General features: G+C 42.7%; 1 protein-coding gene across 11 annotated transcripts in view; it reads left to right on the plus strand.

The window, feature by feature from the left end:
* The first annotated feature begins 685 nt into the window (after positions 1-685).
* PRTFDC1 (phosphoribosyl transferase domain containing 1) overlaps positions 686-25,708 on the plus strand; it is a 104,366-nt gene continuing 79,343 nt past the window's right edge. For 3 of the 11 annotated variants that reach the window (XM_030837203.3, XM_030837197.3, XM_060292785.2), the window contains exons 1-2: positions 15,588-15,725; positions 22,349-22,455. In XM_030837203.3, coding sequence (XP_030693063.1) covers positions 15,678-15,725; positions 22,349-22,455 — 155 coding nt within the window. In that variant the 5' untranslated portion in view covers positions 15,588-15,677. Of the gene's footprint in view, positions 816-2,986; positions 3,070-11,365; positions 11,830-12,381; positions 12,529-13,503; positions 13,570-15,056; positions 15,304-15,587; positions 15,726-15,793; positions 16,335-19,406; positions 19,510-22,345; positions 22,456-25,708 lie in introns of those variants that run through there. The other 8 variants (XM_060292762.2, XM_030837201.3, XM_070044760.1 and 5 more) reach the window with 8 other exon arrangements.

A 25,708-nucleotide genomic window follows, 5' to 3' on the forward strand; every position in this document is an offset into this window, starting at 1 on the left:
TTTTGTTTTATCTTTCTTTTTGTGTGTGTGAATTTTTCTCCAGAGCTTACTTAGAGATCTGTGGATTCTATAGTTCTGTGATAGAAGAGGAATTAGGAAAAATGTTCATAATATCTTAAGCACATAACCCCATCCTCAGCAAACATGACTTACAGACAGTAATGATGAAGGTAGCAGTCCCTGAGTACAGGTCAACCCTGCGGAAGGTACAGGATTCCTAGGTGATATTATGGGTTTCTAGACATCCTGCCCTCTCATCAACATGTGACAGTGTCTGAAATTCCACCATCATGTTTTATCGGGTACTTCTGAATTGGATTATCCAAACAGGGAGAAGGGCCCCAATAGAAGGAGTCAGAGGCACGTAAGAGAGTAGGGCAGCATAGGGGACTGAAAAACAGCGCGGGTGCGCAGTTATACCACGTAGGGCAGGTCCAGGGGAAGCTCGAACGGAAGAGGATATTATGAAGGATATTAGCTGCTTGATGAGTGACAGCATGTCAGCATCTGTGTAAAGAGGTTGGCGGAAGACATAGAAGGCATTTCCTGCTTTCTAAGTTTGCCGCGTTGGCTCTGCAAGACCTCAGTTTTGTGCGGTCTCAGACCTCACGGGCAGGATCACCTCAGAACGGCTCAGCTTATGCTTTGCTTTCCTTGTTCATCAGCCCCGGAAAAGGATTGTTGTCAGAGAGAAAGAAAACGGAGTTCTTCTTCCTCTTGGGCCTGGGAACACCCTGCTCCCTATATCCAGATAAGAAGGAAGAAGGAATGGGAGCCCAGGATCTTAACAGCATATGGGTTTAAAAATCTCCCAGGTAACATTTTCCACCAATATTTTCCACTCTTTCAGTGTCCCAGTGATGATGTAGCTGATGGCCAGAAATACCAGAAGCCTGATCTCTGGTTAAAATCTTTTTTAGAAGACTATATATTACTTTACTACATTTTCTTATGTTTTTAGGCTGCAGCTGATTTCTTTCAGTCTTGGGTGTGTGAAGCCGTAATTATTCGGTCAGCTGAGATATATGACACACACATATATACATATATAGATATTTACACAAAGGTATGCAGATGTCATTACTATAGGGCATAAAGGAGGGTCAGGATCATAGACTGCTGAAAAGTCTCTTGTAAAATTTTTGTTCAAGGATCTAAATGTAGAATTAAGCAAAGAGTAATGCAATGAGAAATACTAGGGCTTAACTGAAAGAAAAGACAGAATTCATGATCTTTCATGCCCTACCTCCATGATAAGTATTCCGCTCATATGGGGGTTTATTCTCCTTTGTAAGAGCCAAAGCCTTTCATCATTTCTGGGCATGGCATACCTCAGAGGCAGACGAGGTGGTACCAGCTGCACATGATGAAAGAAATCACACTGGACCCATTTCTGCCACTTTTTCAAGCGTGCACACGTGCGCACACACACAGAGCAGAAAAAGAAGACTCTGAGTGAATTTGTGGAGGCAGGAATTGAACCCAGTACCCAAGGAATCTTAAACCTTCTGGGTCTGTTATGGTGGGCAAAGCCGCGGGTCTTGCTCACAGTAAAGAGTAAATTTGTTTACTAAATTAGCCCCCCAAAAAGCTAAATTATTACATGACTTTTCAAAGCCACGAATAGCCAGTAAAATGAGAAACAGATATTGCTTCTCTAAAATAATGATAGCAAACATATATAGCAGTTACTAGGGTCTGTATTGTTTTAAGTGCTTAAATAAATTCACTTAATGCTCATAATAACCTTACGATTATGGTTAAGTATGATTTTCCTCCTCTTCTAGTAATTGGAAAACTGAGGCACAGAGAGGTTAGGTAATTGTCCAAGAATGCACCATTACTGATTGGCAGTGGAAGTGTTGACAGGGGAGAGTGTGGATGCCCATTAATAGAGGCATACCCTCAGGCACCTGAAGGGTACATGACGTGCACCTCGCCAAGATTTCACTTCAGCTCCAGCATCTTTCTTGAACCATAGTCCGTCCACTTGAATGCCTATGTAAGTGAAGTGGCACATTCTAACAGAGCGAGATTGAACCATATGGAGACGGCACCCAGGAACCGGGCTGGCAGCATAGGCAGCTCAGTGGAGGCTGGAAAGTGTCTCAGAAGAAATTGTCCAGAAAAAGCCCCAAGGCACTGGGAGAGAAAAGGAAGGAAACTGGAGGGCATTACTGCCTACGAGAAAGTCGGCACTGCTTTCAAAATTAATGAGAAAGTTGCATATACCACACGCAATGGGGTCTCTCCTTTATTAGCCAGTTAAGTATTAAGGATTTTGCATGTTTCATTTTTCTTCTCTAATTACAAAGGTGGTTGTGCACCTATAGAATGTTTCATTGCTTTGTATTTGATAAATTCACATATCAAGTCTTTAAATGTAGCAAACGTATGACTTGCTGAGGGCTGTGTAGCTCATTAGTGGATAAAGAAGGAGATGCACTCAGTGTTTTTCCAGAAGAAAACCCAAAAGAGACAGGTTCAGGCAAGATCAGAACTTTCCAGTAATTAATACTTCTCAGAAATGAGATGGGGTGCCTGCAAAGGGCTGAGTAGCCATCAGTAAAAGCATCCTGACCATAGGCCAGGAATCCCCGCTGGACCAGATGACTTCTAATATTCCTCCTGCCCCAGTGCTAAGACTTTGGTGATTATTTTCACAGAGAACTTGATTTTTTATGTTCATAGACATCTAAACATTTGGAAATGTAATGAAACCATTTTAAGTAGTAAGAAATTGAAAGACAGAGCTCTCAGTTAATTTTATGAAGCATGCAGTCTTAGTTTTCTAAATACCCTGGATAAGTTAGCAAGCCCTCTGCAATGCTGGGGCTCAGAATCGGGGCTGAGCAAGTATGTGAGGGCTGTGGTCCCTGAGGGCCTGAGTGCAAGGAATAGATACAGCGGAGAGGAAGGAAGGGGATGGAGGAAAAGAGGAATAATACAAGTGATAGTGATCCTAATACGAATGTAATCATTACAGCAGTCACTTCAGAGAATCATGGCTGTTCTCACTTTTCACATGGAGGAACCGAATCTCAAGGTCGTGAGTCCCAAGGCCGTGCGGTAAGTGGCAGAGGCAGGGCACACACTGCAGTGCTGTGACTCACCTGTGCAGTAGCTTTGCTCAGCCTAGCATGGGTGGCTCTGTATTAAACACAGGCCTGGGACTTCCCTGGTGGTCAAGTGGTTAAGACTCTGCACTCTCAGTGCAGGGGGGCTGGGTTTGATCCCTCGTCAGGGAACTAGATCCCGCATGCCACAACTAAAAGATCCCGCACATGGCAACGAAGGTCCCATGTGCTACAACTACATGGCAACGAAGATCGCATGTGCTACAACTAAGACCCAGGGCAGCCAGATAAATAAATAAATAAATAAATAAATAAATATTTTTTTAAAAAAAGACAGGTCTAAGAAGAGAAGCTTATTTCCGAATCCTGCCACAAGCCTCATGAATTTAAAATATCAGTACTTAGGGAAGACTTTATGTTGCTCAGCCTTACCTGAAACTCCCCTTTCTTTATATGAGATGGAAATAATATTAATGAACCCTATAAGTCTATTAATTTTTTTTGCCATGCCACGTGCCTTGTGGGATCTTAGTTCCCCGACCAGGGATTGAACCCGGGCCACGGCAGTGAAAGTGCCAAGTCCTAACCACTGGACTGCCAGGGAGCTCCCTAAGTCTATTAATATTATAAACTCAAATTTCCATTTTGAAGGACTAAGAGAAAACGGAAAATGATTGAGTCCATAATACAGAGAAAGTGTAGAAACCAAGTTTTGATTTTGCTTTTTGACCCAAGCTTTGATTTATATTTCTCTATGTCTGAAACATAATCAACGTTTTCTTTGTGTTTGGTTGTGTTTCTCTACTCCAGAAGGCATGAAAGAAAGAAAACTCTCCCACAAACTTTTCTCACATTATTCCATTGAGAGAGGGCTACAGACTAATTAGCTATGGGTCTACTGGCTATCAGACAAACCTTTTCCTTTATCTCTTCAAAATAGAGTAGAAACAGTTGAGACCAGCATAAGATCTGTTACTCTAGGACAGTGATTCCTAACTAGAAATGATTTTGTCCTTTCCTCCCCTCCAGGAGGACATTTGACACTTTCTAGAGATATTTTTATTACCACAACTGGGAGTGGTACTGGCTTCTAGTAGGTAAAAGCCAAGGATGCTGCTACACATCCTACAATGCACTGAACAGCCCACCAACGGAGACTTATTTGGCCCCAAATGTCAGTATTGCTAAGGTTGAGAAACCCTGGTCTAAGACCTGGTAAAATGCTTGGGAGTTTACGTACCTGGGCACGCCCCTGGCAAAATCTTCTAGGCCTCCAAACCTAGGGAATCTCAGCACAGTGGAATTGCCTAGAGCTTTGTGGGAAGAGAACATTTTCCCTGTATTCTCCATTAATTTTCACAAGTTCATAAACTGGGCTTAGATAATTATTTCCACTGTCTTCTTTCTCTATTTTTTCTCATTATGCAAAGGCAAACCGGATTTTGAGAATTTTTGCTTGTCTGTTATTTTACATCGTTTTTCATGGTTCGATTTTTAGGCCAGATTTTTCCTTTGTGTTAATTTTATTATTTTTACAAAGGGAAGAAAATGTGGAAGAAGATTTGGAAAAAAAAATTTTAATGTCTGATCTAAGAATAAGAACAATCATTGGAAATTTATGTTCCAAGTTTTCTGAATTAACACAAAATGGTTTCTGAACAACTACGCAGATGACAATTTCAGTAACCATTTTCAGTATTTATAATTTTTAAAAGTCTGCTATTTTAAAAAATTCAATCTGATTAGACAACTGGCCTGAATCCAAGAAGTATGCTGAAAGCAAGAACTCAGAAACACAAACTAGTTTTAAAACTTAAAAAAGAAATGTTGATGAAGAAGGCAGAAAGTTCACAGGTAAGAAAAAAAGAAAACGTAATACAAAAGGTGATAGAACTTGACTATCAAGGTGAAAAGGTAATGAGTACAAAGTCCAGGTATGACATTTATGATTTTTGAGACAGTCTGTCTATATCACTTAAGCTTTGGCAACATCCCCAGACTCATAGAGAAGACTGAGTCATCCCTCATTCCTTTATTCTCTGTTAAAAAGGTGACCTGGGTGTATATTCTGTGACTGTGCTGAACATGCTGAAAATCTGAGAATAAAAAGCCATTGACATCAGTTGTAAAGTGAGAAAGAAATTATTTCCTGGTTACGCATTTGGCCTTATCATACAAACTAGATTTTCCTGGCCGCCTGTTTCTTTAAATGGTCTTAAAGATGTGTTGAAAATATCTCACCTGTGCGACTTTTAGGGTTGTTGCTATGTGTGGGTTTGGTATGAACCAACAAGAATCTGAAAGTTATTTCTCAAGCCAAGAGACAAACTCAGATAATGACAAAGTTGGCCTGAGCTTTGAGTTCAAAAGGATCATGATAGTTTTGCTGAGCTCAGAAATAGTGGAGAATGTGAGGTAAAGTGAGCGCTAAAGCAAGAAAACCACTGACCACAGCAACCAAATAGCATCTAAAAATGGCCTGTAGAAACAGAGCATGGCTTTACCCAAATACTAATGCAATGCCCAGTCCTGCATTGAGGGACAACTTTCCACGAAAAGACTTTCCCCAATTGCTCCTTACAGAGAAAATTAGAAAAATGTTAAGTGATTTTAAAATTTGATCCATTTATATTTGTTCCTTAGGTGTAAGTTATAAATATTGAGATTATCAATGTATTTATGTTTGATGGAAGCTTATCTGAAGTATATTCATTAATTTTGAAGTTAACTTTTATTGTTGTCCTTCATATTCCAAACATGAAGAGCGTTAAGTCAAGCTAATTTTTTTCTTTCTAATATAAAATAAAAAATAATAAAGCAATAAATTAAAAAATAGACCTCTTAATTCAGATTCCATTACTATTTGTGCTAATCATAGAGGCTTTTCTTGTAGCTTACTTTTGTTTTACATAGATGACATATATATATATATTACATATATATAAAGTTGATAACACAAGAATTATAATTTCATGGAAAATATTAGCTCATTTACATAAAGAAACTGTAAATGATATAGAGTATAGGTTTTTTTTTTTTTTTTTTTTTTTTTTTTTTGCGGTATGCGGGCCTCTCCCTGTTGTGGCCTCTCCCGTTGCAGAGCACAGGCTCCGGACGTGCAGGCTCAGCGGCCATGGCTCACGGGCCCAGCCGCTCTACGGCATGTGGGATCTTCCCAGACCGGGGCACGAACCCGTGTCCCCTGCATCGGCAGGCGGACTCTCAACCACTGCGCCACCAGGGGAGCCCGAGTATAGGTTTTTTTATTTAAAACTTTTCAACTGGTCTGTTTATTAATGCAGAAATTCTGACTAGGAATTCCATTTAAAATTATTCTTTTTTAATAATAGATAAAATGTATTGTGCACTCCTCAAGTATTTGGTACTCTGAATACATTATTTTATTTAAGACTCACAATAACCCTAAGAAGCAGGAACTAACATTATCTTCATTGAACAGGTGCAGAAAATAAGGCAAAGAAGTTAAGAAACTTGCCCAAGGTCAGGTGGTAGGTGGTGGAGTCTGATCTTAAAGCTGAGTCTGCCTGACTTGGAGCCAAAAGCCTAAAACAGAGTACCATAAACTTTTCATTAGTCTCGGTATTACTTTATGGACGACAACAATAAAAGCACATTGTTTTTATAGTAGTCTATAGTTAAGAATTAATCACAAATTCAAACAGACTTTTCTTATTAGTTCCAGTTACTAAGCTTTTAACATATGTTAGCTAATACTCTTCCCTGAAACCTCAAAGTGTTTTTGCAATAAAATTTTATTCATGTTCAGTTAAAAATCCCATGAGATTTACTATAATTTTCCATTGAAGAAAGACATTAATATTGCAAGCTAAATTTAGAACCATATATCAAGAGCCTTAAAATATTTACATCCTATAACTTAGGAATTCAATTTCTAGAGAACTTATCCTCCAGAAATAGTTAAAATACATATAAATATTTTATTACAAACATAGTTATTTATATGTTTTTATAAAATCAAAATTTGGAAGTAATAAAAATATATTGAGGAATGGTTAAATAAATGATGGCATTGCCATTTCAAGTGATATTTATAAAGAGCTTACTATACCATGGAAAAACACTTGAGTTATATGTTTATTTTAGTTAGTGTGTGAAGCAGAGAAGCAGGGCATTATAGAGTAAGCAGTTAGTCACAACCATGTAAGATAAACTTCCCAGAATTGCAAAATTAGAAGATACCAAACATGTTTAAAATGCCTTTATATTGTACTCTTATTTTTCTATATTTTCCAGTTTAAAACAATTTGCACATACTAATTTTCAAATGAAAAAACACATTTTAATTTTCTTTTTAAAAAGTTATAGGCCAGTAAGATGGCAGAATGAGAGCTCCCCTGCTTGTGTCCCCCACGGCAACAGTACTTTGGTCATCCTCAGACAAAAGTGCCTTTGTGGGAGCTTTGGATCCAGGTAAGAGGTTGTGAAAGCCTGATGGAGCCCAAGATCGTCGAGGGCCGTTTTTAGAAGGCACGCCCACACCCAGGCAGCAGGCGCACTGACCGCGGTCCCAATGACAGGCCCAGAAACAGCCTGTTCTCCCTGTGGACTTGCTACAGCGCCATTTGGCCTTGGGCCTGCCAACAGCACCATTCCCCAAGGGACTCAGGAGGATAACTGGCCTGCCAACCTCAGTCCCAGTTGTGGACCCTGAAGTGGCCTGTGACCCAGCTCCAGTCCCTCTGGGCCACAATCCAGAAGTAGTCCTGCTTACCCAGGGACCCATGCCCGTCAGTGACCCTGGAGGAAGGCCCACCAACCTTGGTCTGATGGTGGAGCCTGAAGTGGCCCTACAGCTTGGCTCTAGCCCTTCTCAACCGTGGTCTGAGAGGAGTCTTGACAACCCAGGGACATGATGGGAGACGTGGTCCTTCACATTCCTGATGGTGGGCCTGCTGACCTTGCTTTGTTTACATATCCTGAAGCAGCCCTGTGACCTCGCTCCAGCCCTACTTAGCCATGGTCCAGAGGCAGTTCAGCTCACCCAAGAACCCAGCAGGAGACATGCCTCCCCATGCCCCTGGAAGTAGTCCTGCAGACCTCAATTCCAGCTGTGGATCATAAAGCAGCCTCTCGTCTCAGCTCAGTCCCTCTCAGCCATGGTCTAGGGCAGTCCTGCATGTGCAGGGATCTGACCAGTGACCCAGCCGGATCTCTCCCAGGAACCTGGTGACAACAGGCCGGATATCTGCAGACCCAGTTGCAGACCCTGAAGTGGACACTTGTCCCAGCACCAGCCCTACTGACCAAGGTCCTGGAGCCATCTACCCAGAGACCAAATAGGATCCATGCCCACCTGAGCCCCTGGTAATAGGCCCACCAACACCATGAAACACCACTGCGGACCCACACCACTGCGGACCCACACCCCTGAACAACCAATGGATCAAAGAAGAAATCAAACAGACCTTGAGACAAATGAAATGGAAATGAAAATGGAAACACATACCAAAGCTTATGAGATGCAGCAAAAGCAGTTCTAAGAGGGAATTTTTCAGTGATAAATACCTACATTAAGAAAAAAGAAAGATCTCAAATTTACACCTATAGGAGCTAGAAAAAGAACAAACTAAGCCGTCAGTTAGCACAAGAAAGGAAATAGCAAGGAAGAGCATAAATAAATAAAACAGAGACTAGAAAAACTTTAGAGCAGATCTATAAAACTAAGAGTTGGCTTTTTGAAAAGGTGAACAAAATTGGCAAACCTTTGGTGAGACTAATCAAGAAAAAAAGAATAAATACATAATATAAATAAAATAATAATTTTATAATAAAATAATTTAACAAAATTATAAATAAAATTATAAATGGAAGAAGAAGCATAACTGATACCACAGAAATATAAAGGATCATAGGAGACTATTATGAATAATTATATGCCAACAAATTAGATAACACAGAAGAAATGGATAAGTCCCTAGAAACATACACCTCTCAAGACTGGATCATAAAGAAATAGAAAATCTGAAGAGTCCAGTAATGAGTAAAGAGATTGAAGCAGTAATCAAAAATCTCCGAACAAAGAAAAGCCCACGACCAGATGGTTTCACTAGTGAATTCTACCAAACTTTTACTGAAGAATCAATGCTAATCCTTTTCAGACTCTTCTAAAAAATTAAAGAGATGGAAACACTTCCAAACTCTGGTTATGGGACTAGCGTTACTCTCACACCAAAGCTAGATAAGGACAGTACAAGAAAAGAAAATTACAAACCAATATCCCTGATGAACATAGATGCAAAAATCTTCAACAAAATACTAGCAAATAAAATTCAACAGCACACGAAAAGTATCATACACCATGATCAAGTGAATTCTATGCCTGAGTTGCAAGGATGGTTCAACATACACAAATCAATAAATATGATATACCACATTAGCAAGGTAAAGGATAAAAATAATATGATCATCTCAATAGTTGGAGAAAAAGCGTTCGACAAAATTCAACATCCTTTCCTGATAAAAACTCTCAACAAATTAAGTATAGAACGAATGTACTTCAACATAATAAAGACCATATATGATAAGCCAACAGCTAACATCATACTCAGTGGTGAAAAACGGAAAGCTTTTCCTCCAAGATCAAGAACAAGAAAAACGTTCCCACTCTCACCACTTCTATTCAAGATAGTACTGGACATCTTAACCAGAGTAGGCAAGAAAAAGAAACAGCAGGCACCTAACTCAGAAAGAAAGAAGTAAAACTGTCTCTCTTTGCAGATGACATGATCTTAAATATAGGAAACCCTAAAGATTCCATCAAGAAACTGTTAAGAGCTAATAAACAGATTCAGTAAAATTGCAGGATACAAAATCAACATACAAAAATCGGTTGTGTTTCTCTGCACCAGCAATGGACTATGTGAAAAAGAAATGAAGAAAACAATCCCATTTACAATAACATCAAAAAGAATAAAATACTTAGGAATAAATTTAACCAAAGTGGTGAACGAAATATGTACACTGAAAACTATAAGACATTGATGAAAGAAATTGAAGAAGACACAAATAAATGGAAAGATATCCCTTGTTCATGGATTGGAAGAATTAATATTGTTAAAATGTCCATTCTACCCAAGGCAATCTATAGACTCAATGCAATCTTCATCAAAATGTGAAATACCTTTACATATATCTAATGGAATATAATGTAATATTATATGTTATCGATTATATTTATGTTATGTATTCCATTATAATATACAATATATCCTGCTTTATATATAAATTATATCATTTCATATATATGTATAATATTCCACTATATACATATAGTAGAATATTATTCAGCCATAAAAGAGAAGGAAATCCTCCTTTTTCTGACAACATGGATGCATCCGGAGGACAGTATGCTAAATGAAATGACAGACAAGACAAATACTGTATACTCGCACTTACATATAAAATCTAAAAAAGTAAACTCAGAGAAGCAGAGAATAGAGTGGTAGTTTCTAAGGACTGAAGGTGTGGAGGTGGAAATTAGGAAATGATCAAAATGTACCAACTTTCAGTTATAAGACAAATAAGTTCTGGCCATCTAATATACAGCACAGTGACTACAGTTAATAATACTATCTTGGGGCTTCCCTGGTGGTGCAGTGGTTGGGAGTCCGCCTGCCAATGCAGGGGACGCGGGTTCGTGCCCCGGTCTGGGAGGATCCCACGTACCGCGGAGCGGCTGGGCCCGTGAGCCATGGCCACTGAGCCTGCGTGTCTGGAGCCTGTGCTCCGCGACGGGAGAGGCCACGACGGTGAGAGGCCCGCGTACAGCAAAAAAAAAAAAAAAAAAAAATGCAAAAAGAACTTAAATGGACATGGCTAAGGCCTTTCTCAACCTCTGAAAGGCCAGCCAAAAATAAATAAATAAATTTATTTTTAAAAAATGAATCGAAACACACTTTGGTAAGTGTTTCTCTAGGTGGTATGTCCGTGTCCAAATCTATTTTTCTTTCTCAGTCTCTTTTCCCATGTGAGACAACATCAGACCTCAAACTACTTCTCCCCAGCCTCTTTCTCAAGCTCCCCCCCCCACCTCGACCCTAAACTACCACCCAGAACCTGGCAAGAACTGGATCAGTTCCTGGGATATTGCTGGTGGCTTTCGTATATCAACTCTGATCTGAAGAGAATCCATGTTTAGCCAAGAGAACATTCAGTTCCCATATTCCACTTGGTCCTTAGTCTCCCCACACCAGCAAAAGTTTTCATCAACTAAGGTCTCCTGGTTTTGTGTGTGTATGTGCGTGTGCGTGTGCGTGTGCGTGTGTGTGAAGTGGACATCTTTCCATTAGAAACTTGGCACTGGCTGAGGCACCAATTAATTTTGCATAAGTTGCCACTGCACCATTAGAGGCTAATCCGTTCATTCGTAGCCACAAGGCATTGTGTTAGGGTCACGTACATGACTTGTGCCTCCAGCACTATGGATTTATTTAGTCCTTAGCCTCTAGTTCCTGCAGCTGTGTCCTTTCAATGACTGCTTTATGGTGGCCAAGAGAGTTGAGGTCGCCTGCCAGGACTCTGAGATCTGGAGGAACACATGGACACATTATTCCTCTACTCTGAAGCTATCCAATTCCTGTTCCGGTCAGATGGGGAGATAGTGGGAGGATATCTCTGAAGCAGCCCAGCACTTACTGTTGATGATACTACTCATGCCTGATATTACTGCAAAAGAACAGGCAAATTTATCCTCCGCGTTCTTCAGTGGAAGGTTAAGTACCAGTGAAAGTGTAATAATGCAAAACGTAATTCTGAATGTAGCTCCTGGGTTTCTTTGTAAGAACCGTTATGGGGACATTATTTTTTTTTACTCTAAGACCACGCATTGGATCCAGTCTGCTTCAAACAAGAAGCCAGGAAAGAGGGCTTGCTATGCTAACTGAATACTAATTAGGCTTTTGCTTAAATTGTTGTGTGTTACAATTATTTGCAACTATATTTTTTTCTATATTTATGTTGAGGGGAAAAAAAAATACCTGAAAGGTAGCAAGATTCTTACTTAGCCTGAATATCTGGAAGAAAGTATCTTTCCACTTTTTTTGTTTTTTTTTTGTACTTGTAACATTTGTAAAGGGTTTTGTTCTGCACTAAGAAAAAGCAAAATATCATCATCATTATTACTGGCCTTTGTTCACAATGGATTTCATCCAGACTCTAATCAGTTACTCTGTGACTAACAATCTGAGTCACTAAGTTTCACATGTTTATGGATTTCAACACAATTCCCAGGCTGAGCATTTTTTTGTTTATTTTCATGTTTCAGGGCTCAAAAAACTAAATGCCCTTCCGGATTTCGAATCTGGTGTCACTGAGTGACTGGCTCTGAACAACTCAGCACATAGACTGAATCACTCCCTCAACAACAGATTAACATTGGCAAAAGGTCAAGAACTAACCAAACTGGCAAAAGGTTAGTATATACTTTTAGGACAAAGTCTTTAGCCTGGTGGAGAATTCAGGTAAACATAAATATTTGTGTTTACACCATGGTAATGGTACTAGACAGTTTCAGAATTGAAAATGCAGGAACCTCCAACTAAAAGGGGATTAAGAGAAGGACATAAAAATGCAAGTATATTTACTGGTTATTAACTTTGTAAAGATCTACGTCTTTATCCTTACAGCTTCTTCAAGGGAGTATCAGAAAATGGACAATCTGAGCTAAAATATCCTTTTTTATGGAAAATTCCATTATTTTAATAATTTTCTCTTTCTACTGTATCCATTATCATACCAGTCCCATCTTGTCCCTAGATTATAACTGTCCGTGGTTGGTCACCCTACACCCATCTTAAAAATGCAATTACCCTGTCATTTTCCCATCAAATAACTTTATAAACATTTGGTCACACATTGTCACAGCATCTCCAATTAATAACACAGTTATTAATTAATTAACAGTTTTATAGCACTCTTCAAAGGATTCTCTTGCATGTTAGCTCATGTTAATCTCATCTTCATATGCAGTAGAGCAGAAATGTATTGCCCCTCTCACGGATGAGAAAATTGCGGCATATTGATGGATGTAATTGGCTTAGCCTCAGTGGCTCACGTCATATGGATTATTGCTAGAAAAATCAGAATCCTGGTCTGAAGCCATTGCACTAGACACATAACAGAAATTTGAGATTTAAAAAGAATTTTTGCCTCTGAGTCCTCATATGCAAGATTAAGAGTAAAGTCTGGACAAATGATTTGTTATTCTTGGGTATCATCGGTTCTTGCACATGCTATTTGTGATATCAAATGTATATTGTATTACATTAATGCTGTCCAAAGTATAGAAGTATAAGTAGATCACACAAAATGTTATCAAAATATAAAAAGATAATAAATAAAATGAATTTAAAAAAATGATTTGTGCATCATTCTGTATCCTTCATAGGATGTCCTATGGGTCCCTACGGGATGTTCTTGAGTGTGCATTCTTAAGATTCCTGTTGTCATTCAAGTAAGTGACTTTTTTTTTTTCTTGTGAACCTATTGGATTTTACATTTAATTAATGGCCTTTCTAAGGAAAGATTTATCTACCATATCCTTTACATCTTCCACAGTGCCTGGGCTGGGCACACAGTAGTAGCTTTTTTTTTTTTTTTTTGTGGTACGCGGGCCTCCCACTGTTGTGGCCTCTCCCGTTGCGGAGCACAGGCTCTGGACACGCAGGCTCAGCAGCCATGGCTCACGGGCCCAGCCGCTCCGCGGCATGTGGCATCCTTCCGGACCGGGGCACGAATCCGTGTCCCCTGCATCGGCAGGCGGACTCTCAACCACTGCGACACCAGGGAAGCCCAGAAGTAGCTTTTTGATTTCAGTAGAGCAGCTACATCTGTAACCTATTTTGAAGTTTCTTGTCCCTAAGGCCCATGTACCAACACTGAGCATCCTATGGGTAAATTTGATTTTGCAGCAGTAAGACAGTGGGATTCCTTAAGGCATGGTTGGTGAACCATTGCATCACATTCACCTGAGTGTCTTGGTGCAGATGTCTGAGTCTGAACACAGAGCTTCTCCACCATAACCTACCGAGTAGGCGGGTGGCTGCCTCCCCAAAAGAGTCTTCTGAACTCTAAAGTTGGATCACCACTTTTCAGTTTCTGGAAGTTTAAATGACTTTGGTTGCGAAGATGCTTCCTGGGCCTGGTCTTTGACAATGAAAATAGAAGATGGTCCCTCACCTTTGAGAAAAGAGGTCAGACTATAAAAATGGCCCGAAACACGGACGTCTGACACTTATCGAGAGAAAATGTTTACCTGTGCAGGAAACACTGTCACCCAGTTTATGAGAGCCAGCCCACAAGCACAGCACCTAATTTCAGCAATCCACGAGGCTGCCTTCCTTCCACGTGCTGGCACATAGGAGAGGACAAACAGGGCTGAGCGCGGCCATGTCGGAATGACTAACATTTTTCCAACCCACAGTGACATTACTGACTGATAACTATTTTCCCCTCAAACCAAGCAAAATCAGCATTCCTCTCCCTCCCTTGTGCCGGACCCGAAGATGAACAAGATAGTCTTTCGGAGGGGCCCGAGTTCAGCTCGGGGCTTCAAACCTGAGCGGGGCTGCAAAGGATGAGGCGGGAGGGAAAAGACCAGGGCAATGAATGCATATGAAGGGAGGGCAGGGCCCTTGAGGAACAGACAAAGAACCGGGACCCTCATTCCGGGGAAGGCTGGGATCAGGGGTTGAATTAACAAAAGATTCATGAAAGAAGGCTTCTGAATCTGGGAAGAGCGATGGCATTAAGCTGCAACCTGAAACAGTTAAAATCTGACCATACGTTCTTACAAAAGTGGTAAAGTAGATGATGTGTCAAAACTTCTCTCTTTTTTTCGCCCTGAAAGGGGTAAAGGAAAGGCCCTATTTCCCAGTCTACATCCTGTAACCGCGGGCATGGTTCAGGGATAAGCCACCGCACGGCTCTTTCAAGCTCCTCCTGGCTGGGCAGTTCGAGGATTTAAAAAACACATCATAGCTTCGCCCACAGCCGTACTTCGAGAACATCCTCTACTGCAGGCTCTTTCGCGGATTTACTTGGGATAAACAGCGCCTGAAAGTCAGCAGGAAGGCTTCAAGGACCTTGTCAGCCCGAAAGCTGGGACGACAGACCCAGGGAGGCGGGGGACCTGGGCACGCTTTCTGTTCCTGTAAAAACCGAGCCGCGGACAGCCTGGGTCTCGCAGGTCCCCGCGGGGCTCGGGCTGGGGGCTCGTAGACGGGCGGTGGCCGCAGGGGAACACGCGCGGGCGCCCGGGGGACGGCGCTGAGGTGGAGAGGACGCCGCTCCGCAGCTGCGCCCCGCGCCCCCGCCCCGGGCCCCGCCTCCCCGCCCAGCGCCCAGCGCCCGAGCAGCCGCCCGGGTTGGGGGCGCGGGCCGAGGCGCTGGAGCCGCGCCAGGCGTGGGGTCGTCGGCGCGCCGCGGCTTGGTCGCCCGGCGGCCCGGGGCGGGGCGGGCCCCCTCCCACGCCCTCCCCCCCTCCCCCCACCCCTTCCCGGCCCGTCACCATCCCGGCTTCTTCCCGCGCGCTTCTTTCCTTCCCGCTTTCCCCGGAGAAACATGGCCGGGAGCCGTGAGGAGGCGCCAGACTACGGGCGAGGCGTCGTGGTAAATGCAACTCCGGTTTCGGGGCCGAGTCGCGCGCTCCCCGCCCCTCCCTTGTTGGCACCCCCCCTTTTAGATTAAACGCCCGAAATGCATTCGGGAGAGAGCGGGCCACGGCTTTGTTCTTCCCTCCCGACGGGATCGCTTCCATCCTCCCCCTCCCCCAGCCTGACCCCCCCGCTTAACATCCCTTCACCCCGTGTCCTCAGTGTCCCCCCCGCCCCCCCGCGCCAGGAATCCGCTACTCCCGCGTGAAGGCCGGGTGGCGCCGGCTCCCCACTCTCGCCGGCCACCGGGAGTCACCCCCGGGCGCCGGGCGGGCCTGCGAGGACCCCCGCGGGCCGCTCTTGTGGGCTTCCTTCCTCTCGCGCTCCCTCCTGACTCCTTCAGCGCGGGCTTCACGTGCTGTTTTCAGAAAGGGTACTGAGGGCGCTCCGGGGCAGCCAGGAAGTAAAGGATCTCTAGTGGACGGAGCTTGAGCTTGGAAACCCGGGCGAGGGCTCTTTCTGTGGGGCCTCTGCGCGAGCTCAGGACACGCTAGCGCCGTCGAGCGAGCCTCTGGTTCGTCAGAAGGGAAGCAGCGCGCTGGGCCCGCTGAGCCAACTAGAGAGGGTGTGTACAGAGTAGCTAGTAGTGCGTCCGAATGAGAAGGTAGGGGAGGATGGGGTCCCAGGCCAGAGCCTCTTTATCCCTGGGGATCCCTCGAAGTCAGCCAGCGCCCGGTGGGTACCCATCGCTCGGTGTCCTGGAATCAAATCTGGTCTTGGCCTATGGCCGCTGGCTTCGGCTTGGTTTAGAATGGTCTCTATGAAAGGTGGTAGTTTTAACGTGTCAGGTTTAAAGTGATCTGCGGGTGCAGTGTGGGCTAACTTGCTACATTAAGAGTCTTTGTTCAGGGATCAGCCTGTAATGCACAGATAATCTGTGTGTGACCGGGAAGGGACTACAGGAGTAGTAACGTTCTGCTAGGAAACATCTCACAGCCTAACCGATCTGTTCAGGTTGAACCGTGTTGCCCAGTATTAATTTCAAAGCCGGGCCTTTCCTTCTTAAAGGAGGAGTTCATTTATTTATTCATTCCACTCATGTTGACTGTCCTGCTGTGTTCCAGACCGTGTTCTAGGCTTTGGGGAAACAAAAAGCCCTGTGTTGGTGGAGCTTACATTCTAGAGGGGAACACAGGCAAGCAGTAAGAAAGCAAATACACGAAGAAGATACTTTCAGAGAGTGATATGTGCAGTGAAAAGACAAGAGCAATGAGACAGAGAGTGGTTGGCGGAGGCCTGGGGATGCTGCTTTAGCTCAGGCAGAGCAGCCCCTCCGTGACGTCTGAGCCAAGACCTGAAGGCTAAGCAGGAGGTAGCCACGTGGAGACTCTGAAGAAGGGTCTTCAAGACAGCGCCTGCCAAGGGCAAAGAAATCATTACATTCTGAGAAGGAATCGTGACATCCAGTTTATGCTTTAAAAAAAAAAAAAAAAGGTCATTCCAGTTGCCATGGAGAGGATGGTCAGGCCTAGATTTCGGGTGAGTTGGAGGGGGATGAAAATTCTGGACAAGTTGAGTCTCTAGTGCCTGTAAAGCCTATGGGTCAGGATGCACAGGAGGCAATTTGAAACTCCCGTTTGGAATTCAGGAGGGTGATTGGTTAGATTCGGAAATTGTCAGCAAATAGAAAAATATCTGATGCTTGGTAGTGGATAGGGCTGCCCAGTGAACATGGAGAAGAAATGTGAAACTATTGTTAAGGGTAGAAAGCCCCAAATGTAACAGGCCGAGTGTCTGGGAGAAGCCAGAAAAGGAGACCAAGAAGGAGTAGCAAAGTAGGAGAGAGCAGACGGGGTGGTAGGTGCCTAGGGAACAGAGTTTTGTGGAGGTGAGGATAAGAGGTCAGCAGGAGGGACAGATGCCTCAGGAAGAGCAAGTGGCATCAAGATGGAAAAGACGAAGCCATCAGAAGTGAGAATCTTTTAAACAACTATTCCATCAGTAGAATGGTTAAAATATAGTACTAGTATCTAATAATAGATAGTCTTAAAAATGAATGAGGTCAGTCGATATGACTAATAGGAATGGTAGGTTGTTAAAGTCTAAAAAGCAAATGATGGAACAGTAAGTAGCCCGATCTATCACTGCTAAAAGAAGCTTTCTCAAAAGCAAGGTAATTTGGTGAAAGATGCAGGAAGGTAGTGAGAGGGTCCACCAAGGTTGGAAATAATCAAGGTATAATGGAGATCATCCCTGCATTTATGTCATTCTCTCCAGTAGAACTTGGGATAATTACATTAATATCAAGTTGGATATGGGCAGGCAAGGCAAATTCAGAATGAATTCAAGGTGCTGATGGAAGGGTCGAGAGGAAGAGGAAAGCTTAGGAGGGTAGGTATACTGGGAAAGCAGAGAGCGCTCAAGGATGGGTTGGAAAAAATCAAAGGGAAATTTTAGTACCGGTGGGTAAGGGGGCAGGTAGTAATGGCAAGTATTTATTGAGCACTTACTATGTGGTTTTCCTGTATGATTCATTTAATCCTCACAAATCTTTGAGGTAGGGATATTATAATCCCCATTTTACAGAGGAGGAAACTGAGGCAATGATAAGCAATCACCAAGGTCACATGATTAGCAGATGGCAGAAGTTGAAGCCAGCTTTCCAGCACTGTGCTACATGGGAAGCTGTGCTTCTGGAGAAGAATGTCAAAGGGGAGGCTGCTGGGACGGACGGGATGTGGCTAAGGTGGACTAGAGGCGAAGTCGTTTGAGCTAAGGTAGGTGAAGTTACTACAAGATGGAGTAGCTAGAAGGATCATCAAGGTGTGTATTGGAGTGTCCAGAAATGAGGTGGAGAAGTCAAGTCTGAGTTGGTAGAAACTTGGTGTTAAAGATGGCAAGGGACATAGAGCTAGATGACTTGAGCCTAAAATGAGAAATACAGTTCGTGCAAGAGAAGGGAAAATGAAGAGACTGAAGATGGCTCTCGCCTACAAATGGCTTTCAGTTTACTCGGGGAGGTAGGACATTAGTAGATTATTAACAGTAAATGGGAGCAAGTGCTAATTACCAAATCGGAGATGTAGACCCTGAGTTCGGAAACTTTGCTCAGGATAGACTGGCTACCAGTGTCCCCCCTACCACCCGCACACACACACCTCAGTTGGTATATCTTTGTTGCTTCTCAGGGAGAGAAAAGATTTCTCTACCTCTCTGGTCTTTGGGGATCAAGTTATTAGATATGGTTTACTTTTACAGAACCATTATCAAAGAAGCATAGTTAGTGCCCTACACATGTGAGTTTGGTAGGAGTAAGGAGAAGAGAAAATCTGAAATGATTGTGCTTCTGTTATGGCATCTCCCTCCCCCTCCCCCCATGGAAACGACTTTACTAGATGTGATGAGTTTCCCCTTCCGGGTACAGAAACCCCACAGAAGAGGAAGGCATGCAGGATACAGGATGTTATTTGGTCTGTGGAGCCCCCCTTCATTCCCCTGGTAGCAGAACCTGGGACCCTTCTTTGAGGACACAGCTTCGACTCAGTTTCTCAACGTGTGGCTCTGAGGCATCCCTCACAGTGCACCCCCTTCCCTGGCTCTGGGGCTGGACCAGTAACCCCAGCTGGGCCAGTTGACGTTCTTGTCTGGGATTCCCAGAAGCAGAACTGTGGGACGAGACTCCCTTCCTCTCTAACAGTGGACGGGTGGATGTGAACCTGAAATTGGCGGCCGCCGTGGTCACTGCCTGAAGGAGAGAGTAGGGCCCAGGCTTTGGGGCTTAGCAGCAGAGAGGAGCCAAGGTTAGCTTTTTTTTTTTTTTTTTAAAGATGTTGATGCAAATACATTTTAAAAAATTAAAAAAATTTTTTTGGTTGCTTTGGGTCTTCGTTGCTGCACGTGGGCTTTCTCTAGTTGTGGCGAGCGGGGGCTACTCTTTGTTGGGGTGTGCGGGCTTCTCATTGCAGTGGGTTCCCTTGTTGCGGAGCACGGGATCTAGGCGTGCAAGCTTCAGTAGTTGTGGCGCGTGGGCTCAGTGGTTGTGGCTGGCGAGCTCTAGAGTGTAGGCTCAGTAGTTGTGGCGCACGGGGTTAGTTGCCCCGCGGCACGTAAGATCTCCCCGGACCAGGGCTCGAACCCATGTTCCCTGCCTTGGCAGGCGGATTCTTAACCGCTGCGCCACCAGGGAAGTCCCCCAAGATTAGCTTTTTGTATGTGTTTCCAAACTATTTTTCTCCCTAGGGGATACAACTTGAAAAATAAGGCAAGACATATTCTAAGCAAAAAAATTTATTTCTGATGACTTAGAAAGAAGGTCTTCAGTATATCTTCCAATGGGGAAAAGAGAGTCCGAAGGAGTTCCGGGGTTTGGATGTGGTGTAAAGCGGCTCAGTGTGTTTGTCACTTCCCCAGCTTGGCCATATTTTGCGTCTTTGAACAGAGAAGGCATTGTTCTGAATAAACTTAGAGCATATTATCTGTGAGACTGAAACTATTTAAAGACTTCTTGTTTTGATTTTTCAAAAAGCAGATGAATAACATAATTATCTGCAGTTCCTAGCAGCCTCCATTCCTTCAGGTCTAGGACACATTTACAATGCAGTTTGTATGCACTATTAAGGATAAACCCGTGGTTCCCTCATTTCTAATTGTCTCTTATCTCTACAGTGAAAACTCACTATTTCAGACTCATTGGGAAATAGGCTGGTTTTGCTGATAGGATAGTTTTAGAGAAACACGTTGCTTCTACTTTGAAATTTACAGCTTTAACTAGGGTAATAAAACTTTGGCAGGTAGGTGTAAAGCACTTCTTTAAATTAATGGACACATGTAATTTGTAAGTAAACTATTGATGTTTCAGTACATCTAACTGGTTAACGTTTACTGCAGCGTTCTGTAGACCAGATACTGATGTAAGAGTTTTATGTCCATTATCTATCTTATTTAATCCTTGAAATAGCCATATGAGGTAGGCATCGGCTCCCTTTTATAGATTAAAACACTGTGGCCCAGAGAGGTTAAAATGCCCAAGGTCTAACAGCTAGTAAATTCACCCCTGGGTGTGTTAGACTTCTAAGCCATGCTCTTAATCATTACTCCATGCTGCCTCTGAGCTACAGATAACCAGTACAGTTTTTATATGTAGGTTTGTTTTGTCATTTTATCATTCTTTTCTTTTTGGGGGCGTCATTTATTAAGCATTTATTATATACCTGGAGATGTGCTAGGAACTCTAAGTACGTTATCTGCTCTGTCTTTTTATCCTCAAAACAACCCTGTCCGTGGGTTTTATTGTGTCTTATTTAAAGGAGGGGGAAATGAGTCTCAGGTGTAATTTTCCTAACATCATATTAAGTGTCAGAGCTGAGCCCTAGAACATGGGCTAGAGAGTCTGAGATTCAGCCAGGCAGGGGGTACTGCAGGATTTCCGTGGTGGGAAGAGTGGCCACTAGTTCATGCCGCTCCCTCTGGGAGGGCTGCAGGAGGTAGGGTGGGTAGTGTGTGTGGTCTAGCAGGGGAGCCGGAAAGCGCTGTGCCCTTGGGTGATCTCCCTGGGGCCTGGCGCTGGTCAGGCTTCTCGTCTGGTCTTTGTCGTGGTCTGCCAGTGCATCTTCTGGAATCTCCTCATGTTCAGCTGGCAGTTCTGGCTCTGACCAGCCGTTGTGGTGTTGATGGTGGCAGCAGACCCCAGGAGTTCTCAGGGTAGAAGCCAGAGTTACTCTGTGCAGATTCAACAGTTGCCACCAGCTGATTTGCTGGTCAAGGCAGAGCAGATGTGATGCTCTTCAAATACGCAGATGGGGGCTTCCCTGGTGGCGCAGTGGTTGAGAGTCCGCCTGCCGATGCAGGGGACACGGGTTCGTGCCCCGGTCCAGGAAGATCCCACATGCCGCGGAGCGGCTGGGCCCGTGAGCCATGGCCGCTGAGCCTGCGTGTCCGGAGACTGTGCTCCGCAACGGGAGAGGCCACAGCAGTGAGAGGCCCGTGTACCGCAAAAAAAAAAAAAAAAAAAAAATTTATTCCTAAAAAATGCTGAGAGCATCATCTGACAACACAAGGTTGCCATAAACCTTCAATTTGTAAAAAGCATACTATCTAAAAAGCGCAATAAAAGGTTTGCCTGTAATTACAAACATAATTTTACTTATAAATTGTATAAGTAAATTGTATATTTACATATGTACACTCTTGCAAACAATGCTGTCAGGTTAGCTGTAAGGCATTAAGTTGGTATTTTATCTTGTGATGCCAAACGTCAGGAGTGGAGTTCCCTGTTCACTTCAGTAGGTCCTTCGTCAGGTTACATGAAACAAATTACCTTGTCCCACCTGGCTTCTCATAGGTTGACGCAATATAATTTTTTAAAAAACTTACTTGGCTGTACCAGGTCTTAGTTGCAGCTTGCGGGAACTAGTTCCCTGACCCGGGATCGAAGCCAGGTCCCCTGCGTTGGGAGCACGGAGTCTTAACTGCTGGACCACCAGGGAAGTCCTATGGAATATAATTTAATGCCATATGGATTATCAGACCTAGTCTGTTTTCAATATTATTCTTTTTTTCAAAGGATGCTCTTGTTTATTTATGTTTCTTAAAATAAATTTCCAATGAAAAATATTGTAACCAAGATAATTTGATTTACAGATTATGGACGACTGGCCAGGCTACGACTTGAATTTGTTCACGTACCCACAGCACTATTACGGAGATTTGGACTATGTCCTCATCCCTCATGGCATCGTTGTGGACAGGTGAGTGCTTTTTGCTGTGTAAGTTTTGTCTAGCCCTCTCCTGTGTGAATCAAACGGTACACTTGGGGACCCTATTCCGGAGTCTCTTCTATATAACGGTACACAGAACTTTTATATTACAGAGAATTTGGAATAAAATAAATCTGTGCTTTACATGAACTAGTTCCTGGGATATTTGTTCAGGGGAAATGGTGAGAAGGCTATACATACGGAAGGTGTTGCATCACAAGTAACAGCCTCAAAATAACAATGTCCTGTACAAACTGATGAAAATGAGGGTTGGGAAAGCGTTTGTCTCACGTTTTTCACAGACTCTTAACCAGGGACGGTTAAGAGGTGACCTTTGCTTTCACAGGCCACACCCCTGAAGGCTTTTCCTGCGACTTGTATTTATCTCAAATAAGTCTTTTCTCACAGGTTGGCCAGTCTGTGCACAATTAGGTTTTCAGTGGTGATGTTTTAGAAATAGGAATATTTGCAACTTAAAAATAGCAGCACAGAACTGTTTCGCAAGTAGTGTTTCTAGTTCTTTTGGACCCGTCGACATAGATATCCTCTGGCTCCTTCCTAGCCGATTGGCTTTTCGAAAGCCAACATTTTCTCTCCTGTTCTCAGCCCCTGAGTCACCCTCACTAGTTTTTTGGTTTTCAGAGAGCCCCCTCCAGTTCAGCCCACCACAGCCTTCAGGACTGATAGGTCCTATCCCTTTAACAAGGCTTCCTTAACGCCCCGACTCTTGCCTTTCCATGGACCTCTAATTTCTTGTACGAAGATCAAGTACTTAAGCCTTCACATTTATATGAAAAGCAAGCTTCATGGATTTCAGACTCAGAAATTGGGGCGGGAGAGGCTCTAAGGAGCAGGAGAAACTGAAACTTCGGGCTCCCCGCTCTACCCTTTTCCTTAAGCCGTTGTATTTCTGCCTCTGTTTTTTTAAGCTGTTATATTCTTCTGAGTTAACATTTAACTTGTAAAATAGATCCTCAGCCAAAGGAAAGTTTGAAAAGCACTGGATGGTCACTATTCCCAGGATATTATCTTTCCGTCAGTGCCTGTCTGTAAGCAAAAGGAAATGTCATTCTCTCGCTCACATTCTAAGAGTTTCCACTGGATAAGATCTGCACATTGTGCATCCTCTCAAACTATAGTATATTATTAAAATAAGGTCTAGTTTGTGGTTTCTCACAGCCTCAGGTGGCCTTCCATGGTATACAAGTTTTAATCCTTGAAGGGAAAACAGGTTCTGTGATGAAATAAATGTAAGAAATTTGGCATCTCCCAACTTGCTAGACCTCCATGTTGGCAATTCATATTAAAGATACAGATTCCTGCAAAGAAAGGGGAGGGGTAGGGAAGGAATCTGCTTGACTTTAGCAGTTAAAGCACCTTTTCTGTGTAGTGGGTGTCTTTGTACTCAATTCACTTCTTAATAACTCTCAGAAGCGTTTTCTCTTCACACGAGTTTGGGAACCCCTGGTTTAAACAAATTCCTGCTTTTCTCATCTGAAAATTAATTTATGACTTAAGTTAATTGCATCCTGATTTAGTACACAATTGAATCCTGGTAAGGTTACCAGTTCCCTCTACAGGAGACTTACCCAGTGAACTTGTAAAAATGCATAATCTTAAGCTTTTTGTCTAGAAATTCTGATTCAGTGGTCTGGAGTGGCGTCCCAAGAATGCCCTTTCCCACCTTTAAAATGAATTTATTAAGATATAATTTACATACTACAAAACTCACCCATTGTAGGTAAATGACTCAATGATTTTTGGTACATTTTTATGGTGAGGCAACCATCACCACCATCGTTTTACAATATTTCTCTCATCACCAAAAGTTTGTTGTCAGTCTCTGCTCCTACCCCCACCATCAGGCAATCACTAATCTGATTTCTTTCTCTATAAATTTGTCTTTTCTGAGCACTTCATATAAATTAAATCATACAATATCTGATTATTGATTCATCAGTTGATGGACGTTTAGATTTCTAGTTTTTGGCTATTGTGAATAATGCTTCCATGAACATTCACGTACAAGTCTTTGTGTAGGCATATCTTTTCATTTCTCTTTGAGAGAGGAATTCTGAGTTTCATGGTAAGTTTAAGAAACTGCCAATTATTTTCCAAAGTGGCGGCACCATTTTACATTCCCACCAGCAGTGTTTGAGGGTTCCAGTTTCTCCACATACTTGCCAACATCTAGTATTGTTTGTCCTTTTAATTATAGCCATTCTAGTGGATATATAAAGGTATTTCATTGTGGTTTAAATTTGCATTTTCCTAATGATTAGTGTGCTTGTTAGCTATTCATACATCTTCTTTGGACAGATGCCTATTTAAGTCTTTTGCTAATTTTGCAGTTGGGTTGTTTCTCTTCTTATTGAGTTGTAAGAGTTCTTTATATATTCTGGACACAAGTCCTTTATCAGACATATGATTTGCAAATATTTCCCACTATTATGTGGCTTGTCTTTTCATTTTATTATTGATATCTTTTAAGGAGAATGTTGGGTGAAGTATTCTACAAATGTCAGCCAGGTCCAGTTGGTATATGGTACTGTTTCTTTCACCTGTATCCTTACTGGTTTTCTGCCTTGTTGGATCTGTCAAGTACTGAGAGAGGGGTGTTGAAGTCTCTAACTGCAATAGTGGATTCATCTACTTATTATAGTTCAATAAGTTTTTTGGTACTCTGTTGTTGGCTGCAGACGCATGAAGGACTGTTAGGTCTTCCTGGAGAATTGACCTCTTTTTAATACACTAATGTCAGTCTTTATTCCTGACAGTTTCTTTGCTCTGAGGTCTGCTTTGTCTGTAATTGATACAACTACTCCAGCTTTCTTTTGATTATGTTAACATGGTACATCTTTCTCAACCCCTTTAATCTGTCTGTGTCTTTATATTTAAAATGGATTTCTTGTGGACAACATATATTAGGGTGTTTTTTTGATACACTCTGACAGTCTCTGCCTTTAATTGGTGTATTTTGACAATTCACATTTAAAGTGATGATGATTGATATACTTGGTTTAATCTCTACCATATTTGTAACTATTTCCTATTCATTGCCCTTCTTTTTTTTAAATAAATTTATTTATATATTTATTTATTTTTGGCTGCGTTGGGTCTTCATTGCTGTGCACGGGGTTTCTCTCCTTGCGGCGAGCAGGGGCTACTCTTTGTTGCGGTGCGCGGGCTTCTCATTGCGGTGGCTTCTCTTGTTGTGGAGCACGGGCTCTAGGCATGTGGGCTT

Source organism: Globicephala melas, chromosome 2, assembly GCF_963455315.2.
Source record: "Globicephala melas chromosome 2, mGloMel1.2, whole genome shotgun sequence".
In the NCBI taxonomy this organism is placed as follows: Eukaryota; Metazoa; Chordata; class Mammalia; order Artiodactyla; family Delphinidae; genus Globicephala; species Globicephala melas.